Raw genomic sequence first — 14,427 nt, 5'->3', positions numbered from 1 at the left:
AGTTATATTCCTGTAGATAGGGGGCAGTATTATAGTAGTTATATTCCTGTACATAGGGGGCAGTATTATAGTAGTTATATTCCTGTACATAGGGGGCAGTATTATAGTAGTTATATTCTTGTACATGGGGGGCAGTATTATAGTAGTTATATTCCTGTACATAGGGGGCAGTATTATAGTAGCTATATTCCTGTACATAGGGGGCAGTATTATAGTAGTTATATTCCTGTACATAGGGGGCAGTATTATAGTAGTTATATATCTGTACATAGGGGGCAGTATTATAGTAGTTATATTCCTGTACATAGGGGGCAGTATTATAGTAGTTATATTCTTGTACATAGGGGGCAGTATTATAGTAGTTATATTCCTGTACATAGGGGGCAGTATTATAGTAGTTATATTCCTGTACATAGGGGGCAGTATTATAGTAGTTATATTCCTGTACATAGGGGGCAGTATTATAGTAGTTATATTCCTGTACATAGGGGGCAGTATTATAGTAGTTATATTTTTCTTCATAGGGGGCAGTATTATAGTAGTTATATTCCTGTACATAGGGGGCAGTATTATAGTAGTTATATTCTTGTACATAGGGGGTAGTATTATAGTAGTTTTATTCTTGTACATAGGGGGCAGTATTATAGCAGTTATATTCCTGTACATAGGGGGCAGTATTATAGTAGTTATATTCCTGTCATAGGGAGCAGTATTATAGTAGTTATATTCTTGTACATAGGGGCAGTATTATAGTAGTTATATTCCTGTACATAGGGGGCAGTATTATAGTAGTTATATTTTTCTTCATAGGGGGCAGTATTATAGTTATATCTTCCTTCCCATTATTATGTATTACATATTGTTATATTATTGCTGCCTGTATTGTACGATATAACATTCTATAACAGCCCTTGAAACTTTCCAGAACACATGTTGGGGTATTTTCTCTGTACACGTCGCTATCAGCGGAGCGTTGCGCACACGCGGTCAGTAAACACATTTCGATAACTTCTCGCTTTTTCCTGTCACCCTCCAGAAACACCAAGCGCACGGCTGAGGTTTGGATGGATGAATACAAAAACCATTACTATGCAGCGCGGCCGGCTGCTCAAGGAAGACCATACGGCGAGTACGTCTCACCCTCCGGAGGATTGAATGGAAATGGGAAAAAATAGTGGAAATAAAAGTCGCCCGGTGATGTGGAGTCATTGTGATATTGAGCTGTGGGGGAGTTTGATATTCTCCATTATATAGACACTACATGTGGGGGGACGCGCTTTGCAAGTCTATGCGGTAGTGAGACAATCATTACGGTATTATATGGTGTAGATCCTGAGCAGGTAATATTATGGGGCCGAGAGTCTGGAGCCGTAAATAATGAGGCAGAAAGTCCAATTATATGTGAATTATAGCATCCGGGATTATCCGGATCCGCTCCGCCATGTATCAGGGCTACTTAGACTGAGCAGCCAGCAATACCGTGCTCTACCACTAGGGGGTACAGACTGCTCTCGGGTCTCTTTTCTGTGCTTGGGCTGCTTTGGGGGTCATTTTTGGACAGTTTTGTTCAGGGTCGTTTTGCTGTTTATACAGTTTTTATGTATACTTAAAACATTTGGGGATAATCTGGATTGTATTCTGTAGAGGTAGGGGGTCTTTATTCTGGGTGAATAATTGTCTGGGGTCTGTATTTGTCAGAAAGTTTGAGTGTATTGTAAGTGTAGTCGGGTCAGGGGGGAGGGGGGATTGTGTGTTTTATAAGCCGTTTGTTCTGGGGTCTGTTTTTTGGATAGTCTTGTCCAGTATTTGCATTTGGATGACTGTTTGGTCAGGGGTTTGTATTGTGAGTGTAGTCGGGTCAGAGGGGAGGGGGGATTGTGTGTTTTATAAGCACTTTGACCTGAGGGTCTGAATTGTTGGAGCAGAACAGTCTCGGATCTGTATTTCGAAAAAAGTTCTGGGGTCTGTACTTGCGGGTATGATAAGTCCAGGATTTATATTTGGGTGTTAATTTGGTCTGGGGTCTTTATTTTGGGTGTAACCTGGGATATGATTTGTATTTGGAGGATAGTTTGGTTTGGAGGTCTATATTTTTTTAAGCAGTTTGGTCTGGGGTCTGTAATGTAGGAATAGTCTGGTATCGGACCTGCTCTTTGAATAAAGTTTGTTCTGGGGTCTCTGTTTTGGGGGAAGGCTCCTGGCATCTCTGTATTTAGGGGGTAGTCTGGTTTTGCAGTTTGTTCTTTTGGAACAGTTTGGTTTGAGTCTGGATTATGTGCTATGGGAATAGTGTAATCTGGAGTCTGTAATTTGGGGATAGTGTGGTCCAGGGTTTCTCCGGTCCAGCATAGAGTCTAGTTATAGTCATGAGTCTTCATTTTGGGGACAGTTTGGTCTGTATTGCGGTTAAGTTCTGGTTTGGGGTCTGTATTGTGGTTGGGTTCTGGTTTGGGGTCTGTATTGTGGTTAGGTTCTGGTTTGGGGTCTGTATTGTGGTTAGGTTCTGGTTTGGGGTCTATAATGTAGTAAAGTTCTGGTTTGGGGTCTGTATTGTGGTTAGGTTCTGGTTTGGGGTCTGTATTGTAGTAAAGTTCTGGTTTGGGGTCTGTATTGTAGTAAAGTTCTGGTTTGGGGTCTGTATTGTGGTTAGGTTCTGGTTTGGGGTCGGTATGGTGGTTAGGTTCTGGTTTTGGGTCTGTATGGTGGTTAGGTTCTGGTTTGGGGTCTGTATTGTGGTTAGGTTCTGGTTTGGGGTCTGTATTGTGACTTAGGTTCTGGTTTGGGGTCTGTATTGTGGTTAGGTTCTGGTTTGGGGGTCTGTATTGTGGTTAAGTTCTGGTTTGGGGTCTGTATTGTGGTTGTGTTCTGGTTTGGGGTCTGTATTGTGGTTGTGTTCTGGTTTGGGGTCTGTATTGTGGTTAGGTTCTGGTTTGGGGTCTGTATTGTGGTTAGGTTCTGGTTTGTGGTCTGTATGGTGGTTAGGTTCTGGTTTGGGGTCTGTATTGTGGTTAGGTTCTGGTTTGGGATCTGTATTGTGACTTAGGTTCTGGATTGGGGTCTGTATTGTGGTTAAGTTCTGGTTTGGGGTCTGTATTTTGGTTAGGTTCTAGTTTGGGGTCTGTATTGTGGTTAGGTTCTGGTTTGTGGTCTGTATTGTGGTTAGGTTCTGGTTTGGGGTCGGTATGGTGGTTAGGTTCTGGTTTTGGGTCTGTATGGTGGTTAGGTTCTGGTTTGGGGTCTGTATTGTGACTTAGGTTCTGGTTTGGGGGTCTGTATTGTGGTTAGGTTCTGGTTTGGGGGTCTGTATTGTGGTTAAGTTCTGGTTTGGGGTCTGTATTGTGGTTAGGTTCTGGTTTGGGATCTGTATTGTGGTTAGGTTCTGGTTTGTGGTCTGTATTGTGGTTAGGTTCTGGTTTGGGGGTCTGTATTTTCTGATCCAGGATTTATATTACTTTGGCACGGGGGTTCTGTATTTTTTAAACAGTTTGGTCTGGGGTCTGTATTCTGGGAATGGTCTGTTCTAGGATCTGTATTTGAAAGAAAGTTTGTTCTGGATTCTCTATTTGGGGTAAGTTCTGGTCTGGGGGTCTGTATTTCGGGGTAAATGTGATATAGGATTTGTATTTGTAAAATTCTGAATATTTTTTTGCATTTGGAAATGTTTTAAGCAGTTTTGTAAATAATTTCCCTGTAGCGGCTCCCCCTAGTGGCGGCACATAGAGCAACAATCATTGTAAAAAAAAAAAAATTCCCATAGAAAATATCCATAGATTTTTCTAGATCTCGATTTTTCTCCATTGAGGTAAATATTCCCCCGTTTACTAAGAATAAGAGACTGCGCGTTAATTATCTGCCGTGTAACGAACCCTCAGCTGTATTCTCCTCGACGCCACCGATTCCCGATCCCCCAATTCGCTCGCTTTTAACAATTTGAATATTTTTAATTAAAATACATGGCGGCAATGAATACATAATTCCGGATCTGCTGTGGGCGCTCTCCGGGGGCTCCGCCGTCACGTTTAGCGCTGGTAATATTATTATGCATCGCTGCCAATTAAGTCGTCTTCTGAGTAATGCGCAATTTCTGAGCCGATTCTCATATTTCTTCATCACAAGTCAATTACCTCGATAACAATCAGCAAACAAACTTAATTCCACCTCGGAAGCCGTGATTGCTCCATTCCCTGCATCCGAAACCTCTATAGGCAGGAGCCCCCCTTATTATGTGACCTCCACCTAGTGTCAGGCAGCTGCTGCTAAAGCCACAGAAGAAAATCAGTCAACTTAAAGGGGTCGTCCACCTGCAGCAAATAATGTGTCATGAAAAAGTGATACAATTTTTACAATCTACTTTCTGGATCAATTCCTTCTGGTTTCCTCGATCTCTGCTTGCTGTCATTCTATAGGAAGCTTCATTGTTTACTTCCTGTGGATAAACACTTGGTCATGTGATGTCACACAGGTGCACGGCTCATCTGACATCACATGACCAGGGATATAACGAGCCGTGCACCTGTGTGACATCACATGACCAGGGATATAACGAGCCGTGCACCTGTGTGACATCACATGACCAGGGATATAACGAGCCGTGCACCTGTGTGACATCACATGACCAGGGATATTTAATGAGCCGTGCACCTGTGTGACATCACATGACTAGGGATATAACGAGCCGTGCACCTGTGTGACGTCACATGACCAGGGATATAACGAGCAGCACACCTGTGTGACATCACATGACCAGGGATATAACGAGCCGTGCACCTGTGTGACATCACATGACCAGGCGTATAACAAGCCGTGCACCTGTGTGACATCACATGACCAGGGATATAACTAGCCGTGCACCTGTGTGACATCACATGACCAGAGGCCGCTGTTTATCCACAGGAAGTAAACAATTAAGCTTCCTGTTGGATGACAGCAAGCAGAGATCTAGAAAACTAGGGGGAAGTGGTACAGATACAGCCGGTCCCCTACTTATGAACACCTGACTTACATACGACTCCTAGTTACAAACAGACCTCTGGATATTGGTAATAATTGTACTTTAGTCCTAGGCTACAATAATCAGCTTTAACAGTTATCACAGGCGTCTGTAATGAAGCTTTAGTGTTAATTCCGGTTCTTATGACAACCCAACATTTTTAAAATCCAATTGTCACAGAGACCAAAAAAATTTTGACTGGGGTTACAAAAATAAAGTATATGGTTCCGACTTACATACAAACTCAACTTAAGAACAAACCTACAGACCCTATCTTGTACGTAACCCGGGGACTGCCTGTATATAGATTGGAAAATTGTAGAACTTTTCATCATGCAAAATAGTGGACAACCCCTTTAACTAAAATTCTAACAGACAAAATCAGACAAATAATCTTCTAGTTATACTCGTACTGGATGATAACGTGTTCTCTCTATACATTTCACAAAATGATTCATACAAATAATACATTCCTGTAATATAAAATATTTGTATGATTCCCTGTCCCGGGTGATGAGTGTGAGATAGATGCACATCCAGAGCTGAACTCCTAATTCTGCAGGTTCCATTAGCCGAATATTTTGTGTTAGAGGAACGTGTCCACATTTCATACAGATTTGTGCCAGTGATTTGCTCAGAAATTCCGGAGCATGTGGACCTCCCCTTAAAGGGGTTGCTGCATGGGACTGGTCAAGTGCTCAGATATCTGCGGAAGTGCAATAGAGAATGACGGAGCCGCAGGGGGCGTGGCCTCCGTTTTGATGATTCCTGGGGGTCTCAGTGGTTGGACTTCCAGTGATAATCATGTTATTCCCTATCCTGTGCATAGGATGTCACATGGACTCCTTAAAGGGTATGTTCACACACATTCTGTTAAAACCCTATTGATGTCAGTTGGTGTCTGTGATGGACGTTTGGTTTTGTATTGCCCCAAAGTGCAAAGAAACAGCACTGTACCCACATCAGCCGGTCACACACTGATTAACCCCCAACTGCTGGGACAGTGTATGACAACCATAGCCAGAGCTCTACTACTTCTCTTACATCCAGAGCTGAACTCATAATTCTGCCCATCCCGTTACCGATACGTCTTGCATTGGACTGGGCTCGGATGTGCTGATACTTTCTGCAGAGTAAAGTCACAGTGGAATATGTGGCACTAAACCTCGGCCAGTGAGGTCTTACAATTCGGGGGGATTTATCATTTATCCAAAAAATTAAACCCCCTATCGTTCTCCATGGGAGTCACTGACAGGCGCTTAGTTTTTATTGAGTCCGCCCAGAAGGTCACACAAGATTGGCCCCATTGGATGGTGCTGACCCGCTGCAGGACAAAGTCACGTGGTCCTGATGAATATGTGGCAGCCAATCAGATGGTGCAAAGCTTTTAGTGTCAGCAGTGGCTGCAGCTTTGGATGTGACTAGAGTATATAATATATTAGTGCAGTCCTGCGCAGAATTACCATCAGGTTAATGAGTTTTCTCTCCGTCCGCAGCATCCAGAAGAGATTGTCCCTGCGCAGGAGCCTGAAGTGCCGGCCCTTCAAGTGGTACCTGGAGAACGTGTATCCAGAACTGCAGTAAGTTTTTTGCCATTACAGGTTTTTCTTGTTATGACTATTTTTTGGAGCTTTGGGCAAAAACAGATCTGAATCAGCAGCTCCCTGCAAGACCAGGGCGGATTGGGAGGAATGTGCTCCTGTGACTAGTGACCCCTCTGTGATATATTACACCTGCCCCCTGGTTTGGGGTAAGTGCACACATCAGTCACCTGACACCAGTAAATAGGTAATGAAGTTCTATGATATATCTGGACTTGGTTCTGAACCCAGAACCCCAGGCTGCAACATACTGAAAGTATGCAGATATATCACTATATACCAGTCCTTGTGTTATAGATACAACGGGGCTCATTTACTAAGGGTGAAGACACACATGGCGTTTTTGGGCCGTTTTTGGGCCGTTTTTACTAAGTGCGTTTTCAGATCGTTAAAAACGCATCCGGTTTTTTAAAACGCATGCGTTTTTGTCCGTTTTTCATTGCGCAATTTCGGGAAACGGACAAAAACGCATGCGTTTTCAAAAACGCATGCGTTTTTAAAAAACGCATGCGTTTTTAAAAAACGCATGCGTTTTTAACGATCTGAAAACGCACTTAGTAAAAACGGCCCAAAAACGCCATGTGTGTCTTCACCCTAAGGGTCCGAACGCCGCACTTTCGTCGGGTTTCCCGAATATTTCCAATTTGCGCCAAACTGGCCCTGGCTTTTGGAGCATGCGATCGGATTGTGGCGCATCGGCTTGCATGCGACAGAAACCGGGGGAGTGGCCGTTGGACAACCCGACGGATTCGGAAAAAACGCGGAATTTAAAAAACGAATTGTGTCGCACTTACATGCACAAGAAAGAAGAAGGTGGACTGCGGCGGACCTCGGTGCAGCAGCGACACCTGCAGGAACTCGGGCGCACGATCTTAGCGAATCGCGGCAGACCCGAATCCTCGTTGGACAACGCAACGCGGGATCGCGACAGGATCGGGTAAGTAAATCTGCCCCAATGTGTTCTGCTTACGGCTTCCATTACTTTGATGCTACTCCCCATGATAAAGGTTCTAGTTCCAGACCCAACTCAGACACCTCAAAAACAATCTAGTGTGAGAGTCCTCGGAGGTCTCTTTGCATGGTATGGACAGGGAATATTTCCTCCAGTCTGTGTGTAACATATGAAATTATTAACAATATTTTATTAGAAAAGTCCAATCTCTTGCAGAAGATATTATTTGGAAACATTTTAAAGAATAACATGCTGGTTACCTGCTGCCACCACTAGAGGGAGCTGGGTAGCTCACCGCATACTGTAAGCTCTTGAGCATCCCCTAGTGGTGGGAATAGGCAGCCACATCTACGTCAATTTTCTCTTATAAAATATTTTTGGTGTGAATCTTCATTGAATGAATGACAGGTGTGAACGTGACCCGCTTATAGGATGTATCCGGCCACTGCTGATCTTGTGTTTTTACAGAATCCCAGTGGAATCCTTATCAAAATCAGGAATAATCCGCCAGAGACAGCGATGCATCGAGTCCCAGAAGACCGGAGGACAGGACGCACCTACTCTAAACCTCGTACCTTGTAGCAGCCTTAAAGGGGTGTCAGAAAAATCTCAGGTACATTGATGTGAATATCTGATCATTGAGGGGAGGGGGAGGGGTCATTCATTCTTATTATATAATTATTGCGTAATAATGACACAGGGTCCAGTGTTTCTGAGATTGGGGAAAGTAGGGAGCAGGGATTCCTCTTGCCTAATCCCACAGGGGAGCAGTAGACGGTGTTGGGCGCTGAATCTGGGCCAGACCCGATCCATCAGACCTTCTGGCCACGCCCATCGTGCACCAAAGTCTTCATTTGCATAAAAATAAACAATAAAGATTTTTTAAGTTCTACATTTAGGTAAAAGATTTATTTTAAAATGATTTATAGTTTCAAAGAGACCCGAGAGTCAACGACAATCCCTACAGAACCCCCGCAGAAAGAGTCCCTACAGAACCCCCGCAGAAAGAGTCCCTACAGAACCCCCGCAGAAAGAGTCCCTACAGAACCCCCGCAGAAAGAGTCCCTACAGAACCCCCGCAGAAAGAGTCCCTACAGAACCCCCGCAGAAAGAGTCCCTACAGAACCCCCGCAGAAAGAGTCCCTACAGAACCCCCGCAGAAAGAGTCCCTACAGAACCCCCGCAGAAAGAGTCCCTACAGAACCCCCGCAGAAAGAGTCCCTACAGAACCCCAATTTCTTGTTATTGTTATAGCTGATACGTTATTGCAACGTTGGAGCAAACCCCTCAATAGGCTGCAGTTCACATCACATCCAGTGGGTGGCATCACACAGCATCAGCGACTCCTGACAAAGTATTGCTAAGCAGATCTTCTTGCACCCCGAAATTTGGAACATGTCAATCAAAGAGGAAAGCGTAGTCATAGACCCAGCACCGTGACTGTGGTATCTTCTTATATTTATTATCCACGGCCTCTTCCTTCTGAAATAAAATTTTAAAATCATGCTAATGAGCCCAAAGCTCATGTATCCGTCCTGGGAGTTTTACCAGAGCCCCTCTGTGCTGTAGTTTTGCAGGTTGTTACACGGGTTGCCTCTCCCACCTCCCCTGCTCCCTCTGCACTTCCCCCTCCCTCTGCCTGATGTAATCTCACACAATTGAAAGGGGGAGTGAAGCACAGTGTAACAGCCTGTGAATCTACAGCACGGAGGGGATCTGGAACACATCCAGAGCTATTCAGGTTCATTAGAATAATTGATTTTAGAAGGAAGGAGGCCATTGATAAGAAATATAAGAAGATACCACAGTCCCGGTGCCCGGATCTATGAGTAATGTCCCTGGTTTATCAGGATGGATTTTGATGGTAGATTCCCTTTAAAGGAAACATCTGTAAGCTGGACTATCCCTTTAACTCTGTGTTTGAATATAAGCCATAAACTTATCCACTCTTCACAACTTTTAGAGACAATTCTGATAAAATTGTCTTGTCTTGGCCCCATGAGGGAAAAGTGGGCGTGCCTGGCATGGTGGGTGGTCCCAAGGGTGGGGCTTAAAGGGTTGTTCCCATTTCAGCAAATAAATGTTATTTTTTGTATATTGAAAAGTTCTACAATTTTCCAATATACTTTCTGTATCGATTTCTCACTGTTCTCGAGATCTGCTTGCTGTCACTCTATAGAAAGCTTCCATGTTTACTTCCAGTGAGCAGAAATCTGACCGTGGCCACACAGGTGCACGGCTCGTTAGTATCATAGAGAGTAATCAGAGCTGTGATATAACGAGCCGTGCACCTGTGTGACCAGGGTCAGATTTCTATCCACTGATGTAATCATAGAAGCTTCGTATAGGAAGCAGAGATCTAGAGAACCGTGAGGAATTGATACAGAAAGTGTATTGGAAAATTGTAGAACTTTTCATTATACAAACAATAACATTAATTTGCCACAATGAGAATATCCCTTTAAGTCTAGTAATTGGTAAGTTTGTTGCATTAGTAAAGGGATTTTATGAACTGCAGAGGTTGGAGGACCCCCCGGTGTCCAGTCCTCCCCGAGCCCTGATACAGCTCAGAGATGAAGCCGGTCTATTGCTCCGTCCCCTGGGAGATAACCTGCTGACATTGCTGTATTCCCTGATCTCCGGGATTATCCGGAGCTCCTCACAATCCATTACCTGCCGCTCCTGCGCTCGTCTTCCGTCCGGCCTGACCTGCAATTATATCATAAAGCCGCAGATTCATTGTGTCAGCTCTTCTGCCGCTATTTACAAAGCTCCATCAACTGGGATTGTTCCCGCCATGTTTCCCATTACCAGCAGATTAATAGATGCCCCGGTCCCTTGTGTTACAAACGCTGGGTCAGCGCCATTCCCGGGGGCGGGGGAGGGGAGGCTTTCCGATAAATGTCCGGCCCTGGGTGACTGGCGGCTGCGGCCCCGGCGATTTCCTGGGGTGATAAGAGGCGTATCTGTCCTGTAACAATGTAACACTCGGTCCCGGGCTCCATGGTGGTAAATTCTGTTGGTGGAGATTACGGGCAGCTGAAATCTGCACTTTTTGAGGCCGCCGCAATTCCCTCATATGGATGTTACTGGTTTAATGTCTCAGGGTTTTTATTTTTTTTTTTAAGAAAAATTTTTATTTTCAGTATATTTTTTTGTTTTATAAAACTTTGAACAAATCATAATATTCAGGGATTGTAGGAAGAGTAAACTCTTATAGACAGCAACGCAGCCTGTGGCACCTGCCTCTCATAGACAGCAGCGCAGCCTGTGGCACCTGCCTCTCATAGACAGCAGCGCAGCCTGTGACACCTGCCTCTCATAGACAGCAGTGCAGCCTGTGTCCCCTGCCTCTCATAGACAGCAGTGCAGCCTGTGACACCTGCCTCTCATAGACAGCAGTGCAGCCTGTGACACCTGCCTCTCATAGACAGCAGTGCAGCCTGTGGTACCTGCCTCTCATAGACAGCAGCGCAGCCTGTGGTACCTGCCTCTCATAGACAGCAGTGCAGCCTGTGGCACCTGCCTCTCATAGACAGCAGTGCAGCCTGTGTCCCCTGCCTCTCATAGACAGCAGTGTAGCCTGTGTCCCCTGCCTCTCATAGACAGCAGCGCAGCCTGTGTCCCCTGCCTCTCATAGACAGCAGTGCAGCCTGTGACACCTGCCTCTCATAGACAGCAGTGCAGCCTGTGGCACCTGCCTCTCATAGACAGCAGTGCAGCCTGTGGCACCTGCCTCTCATAGACAGCAGCGCAGCCTGTGTCCCGTGCCTCTCATAGACAGCAGCGCAGCCTGTGTCCCCTGCCTCTCATAGACAGCAGTGCAGCCTGTGACACCTGCCTCTCATAGACAGCAGTGCAGCCTGTGGCACCTGCCTCTCATAGACAGCAGTGCAGCCTGTGGCACCTGCCTCTCATAGACAGCAGCGCAGCCTGTGTCCCGTGCCTCTCATAGACAGCAGCGCAGCCTGTGTCCCCTGCCTCTCATAGACAGCAGTGCAGCCTGTGTCCCCTGCCTCTCATAGAAAGCAGCGCAGCCTGTGGTACCTGCCTCTCATAGACAGCAGCGCAGCCTGTGACACCTGCCTCTCATAGACAGCAGCGCAGCCTGTGGCACCTGCCTCTCATAGACAGCAGCGCAGCCTGTGTCCCCTGCCTCTCATAGACAGCAGCGCAGCCTGTGACACCTGCCTCTCATAGACAGCAGCGCAGCCTGTGTCACCTGCCTCTCATAGACAGCAGCGCAGCCTGTGTCCCCTGCCTCTCATAGACAGCAGTGCAGCCTGTGTCCCCTGCCTCTCATAGAAAGCAGCGCAGCCTGTGACACCTGCCTCTCATAAACAGCAGCGCAGCCTGTGTCCCCTGCCTCTCATAGACAGCAGTGCAGCCTGTGACACCTGCCTCTCATAGACAGCAGCGCAGCCTGTGGCACCTGCCTCTCATAGACAGCAGCGCAGCCTGTGGCACCTGCCTCTCATAGACAGCAGTGCAGCCTGTGTCCCCTGCCTCTCATAGACAGCAGTGCAGCCTGTGTCCCCTGCCTCTCATAGACAGCAGCGCAGCCTGTGGCACCTGCCTCTCATAGACAGCAGCGCAGCCTGTGTCCCCTGCCTCTCATAGACAGCAGCGCAGCCTGTGACACCTGCCTCTCATAGACAGCAGCGCAGCCTGTGTCCCCTGCCTCTCATAGACAGCAGTGCAGCCTGTGGCCAATGCCTCTCATAGACAGCAGTGCAGCCTGTGTCCCCTGCCTCTCATAGACAGCAGTGCAGCCTGTGTCCCCTGCCTCTCATAGACAGCAGCGCAGCCTGTGACACCTGCCTCTCATAGACAGCAGCGCAGCCTGTGTCCCCTGCCTCTCATAGACCGCAGCGCAGCCTGTGTCCCCTGCCTCTCATAGACCGCAGCGCAGCCTGTGTCCCCTGCCTCTCATAGACAGCAGCGCAGCCTGTGGCACCTGCCTCTCATAGACAGCAGCGCAGCCTGTGGTACCTGCCTCTCATAGACAGCAGTGCAGCCTGTGGTACCTGCCTCTCATAGACAGCAGCGCAGCCTGTGGCACCTGCCTCTCATAGACAGCAGTGCAGCCTGTGACACCTGCCTCTCATAGACAGCAGTGCAGCCTGTGACACCTGCCTCTCATAGACAGCAGCGCAGCCTGTGTCCCCTGCCTCTCATAGACAGCAGTGCAGCCTGTGGCCAATGCCTCTCATAGACAGCAGCGCAGCCTGTGACACCTGCCTCTCATAGACAGCAGTGCAGCCTGTGACACCTGCCTCTCATAGACAGCAGCACAGCCTGTGGCCAATGCCTCTCATAGACAGCAGCGCAGCCTGTGACACCGGCCTCTCATAGACAGCAGCGCAGCCTGTGTCCCCTGCCTCTCATAGACAGCGGTGCAGCCTGTGTCCCCTGCCTCTCATAGACAGCAGCGCAGCCTGTGGCCAATGCCTCTCATAGACAGCAGTGCAGCCTGTGACACCTGCCTCTCATAGACAGCAGTGCAGCCTGTGGCACCTTCCTCTCATAGACAGCAGTGCAGCCTGTGGCACCTGCCTCTCATAGACAGCAGCGCAGCCTGTGTCCCGTGCCTCTCATAGACAGCAGCGCAGCCTGTGTCCCCTGCCTCTCATAGACAGCAGTGCAGCCTGTGTCCCCTGCCTCTCATAGAAAGCAGCGCAGCCTGTGGTACCTGCCTCTCATAGACAGCAGCGCAGCCTGTGACACCTGCCTCTCATAGACAGCAGCGCAGCCTGTGTCCCCTGCCTCTCATAGACAGCAGCGCAGCCTGTGTCCCCTGCCTCTCATAGACAGCAGCGCAGCCTGTGGCACCTGCCTCTCATAGACAGCAGCGCAGCCTGTGTCCCCTGCCTCTCATAGACAGCAGTGCAGCCTGTGACACCTGCCTCTCATAGACAGCAGCGCAGCCTGTGTCACCTGCCTCTCATAGACAGCAGCGCAGCCTGTGTCCCCTGCCTCTCATAGACAGCAGTGCAGCCTGTGACACCTGCCTCTCATAGACAGCAGCGCAGCCTGTGGCACCTGCCTCTCATAGACAGCAGCGCAGCCTGTGACACCTGCCTCTCATATACAGCAGCGCAGCCTGTGTCACCTGCCTCTCATAGACAGCAGCGCAGCCTGTGTCCCCTGCCTCTCATAGACAGCAGTGCAGCCTGTGTCCCCTGCCTCTCATAGAAAGCAGCGCAGCCTGTGACACCTGCCTCTCATAAACAGCAGCGCAGCCTGTGTCCCCTGCCTCTCATAGACAGCAGTGCAGCCTGTGACACCTGCCTCTCATAGACAGCAGCGCAGCCTGTGGCACCTGCCTCTCATAGACAGCAGCGCAGCCTGTGGCACCTGCCTCTCATAGACAGCAGCGAAGCCTGTGTCCCCTGCCTCTCATAGACAGCAGTGCAGCCTGTGTCCCCTGCCTCTCATAGACAGCAGCGCAGCCTGTGGCACCTGCCTCTCATAGACAGCAGCGCAGCCTGTGTCCCCTGCCTCTCATAGACAGCAGCGCAGCCTGTGACACCTGCCTCTCATAGACAGCAGCGCAGCCTGTGTCCCCTGCCTCTCATAGACAGCAGTGCAGCCTGTGGCCAATGCCTCTCATAGACAGCAGTGCAGCCTGTGTCCCCTGCCTCTCATAGACAGCAGCACAGCCTGTGACACCTGCCTCTCATAGACAGCAGCGCAGCCTGTGTCCCCTGCCTCTCATAGACCGCAGCGCAGCCTGTGTCCCCTGCCTCTCATAGACCGCAGCGCAGCCTGTGTCCCCTGCCTCTCATAGACAGCAGCGCAGCCTGTGGCACCTGCCTCTCATAGACAGCAGCGCAGCCTGTGGTACCTGCCTCTCATAGACAGCAGTGCAGCCTGTGGTACCT

General features: G+C 48.3%; 1 protein-coding gene across 1 annotated transcript in view; it reads left to right on the top strand.

Annotated features, from left to right (window-relative positions):
• The window catches only part of GALNT14 (polypeptide N-acetylgalactosaminyltransferase 14), a 357,711-nt gene that overhangs the window by 318,397 nt on the left and 24,887 nt on the right, over nt 1-14,427 (top strand). The window contains exons 11-13 of the mRNA XM_072139983.1: nt 1,037-1,129; nt 6,487-6,570; nt 8,012-8,156. Of these exons, the coding sequence (XP_071996084.1) occupies nt 1,037-1,129; nt 6,487-6,570; nt 8,012-8,156 (322 nt within the window). The remainder of the gene's footprint in view (nt 1-1,036; nt 1,130-6,486; nt 6,571-8,011; nt 8,157-14,427) is intronic.

The sequence above is a fragment of the Engystomops pustulosus genome, chromosome 3 (assembly GCF_040894005.1).
Source record: "Engystomops pustulosus chromosome 3, aEngPut4.maternal, whole genome shotgun sequence".
Lineage (NCBI taxonomy): Eukaryota > Metazoa > Chordata > Amphibia > Anura > Leptodactylidae > Engystomops > Engystomops pustulosus.
This window is presented reverse-complemented; position numbering and strand designations above follow the sequence as displayed.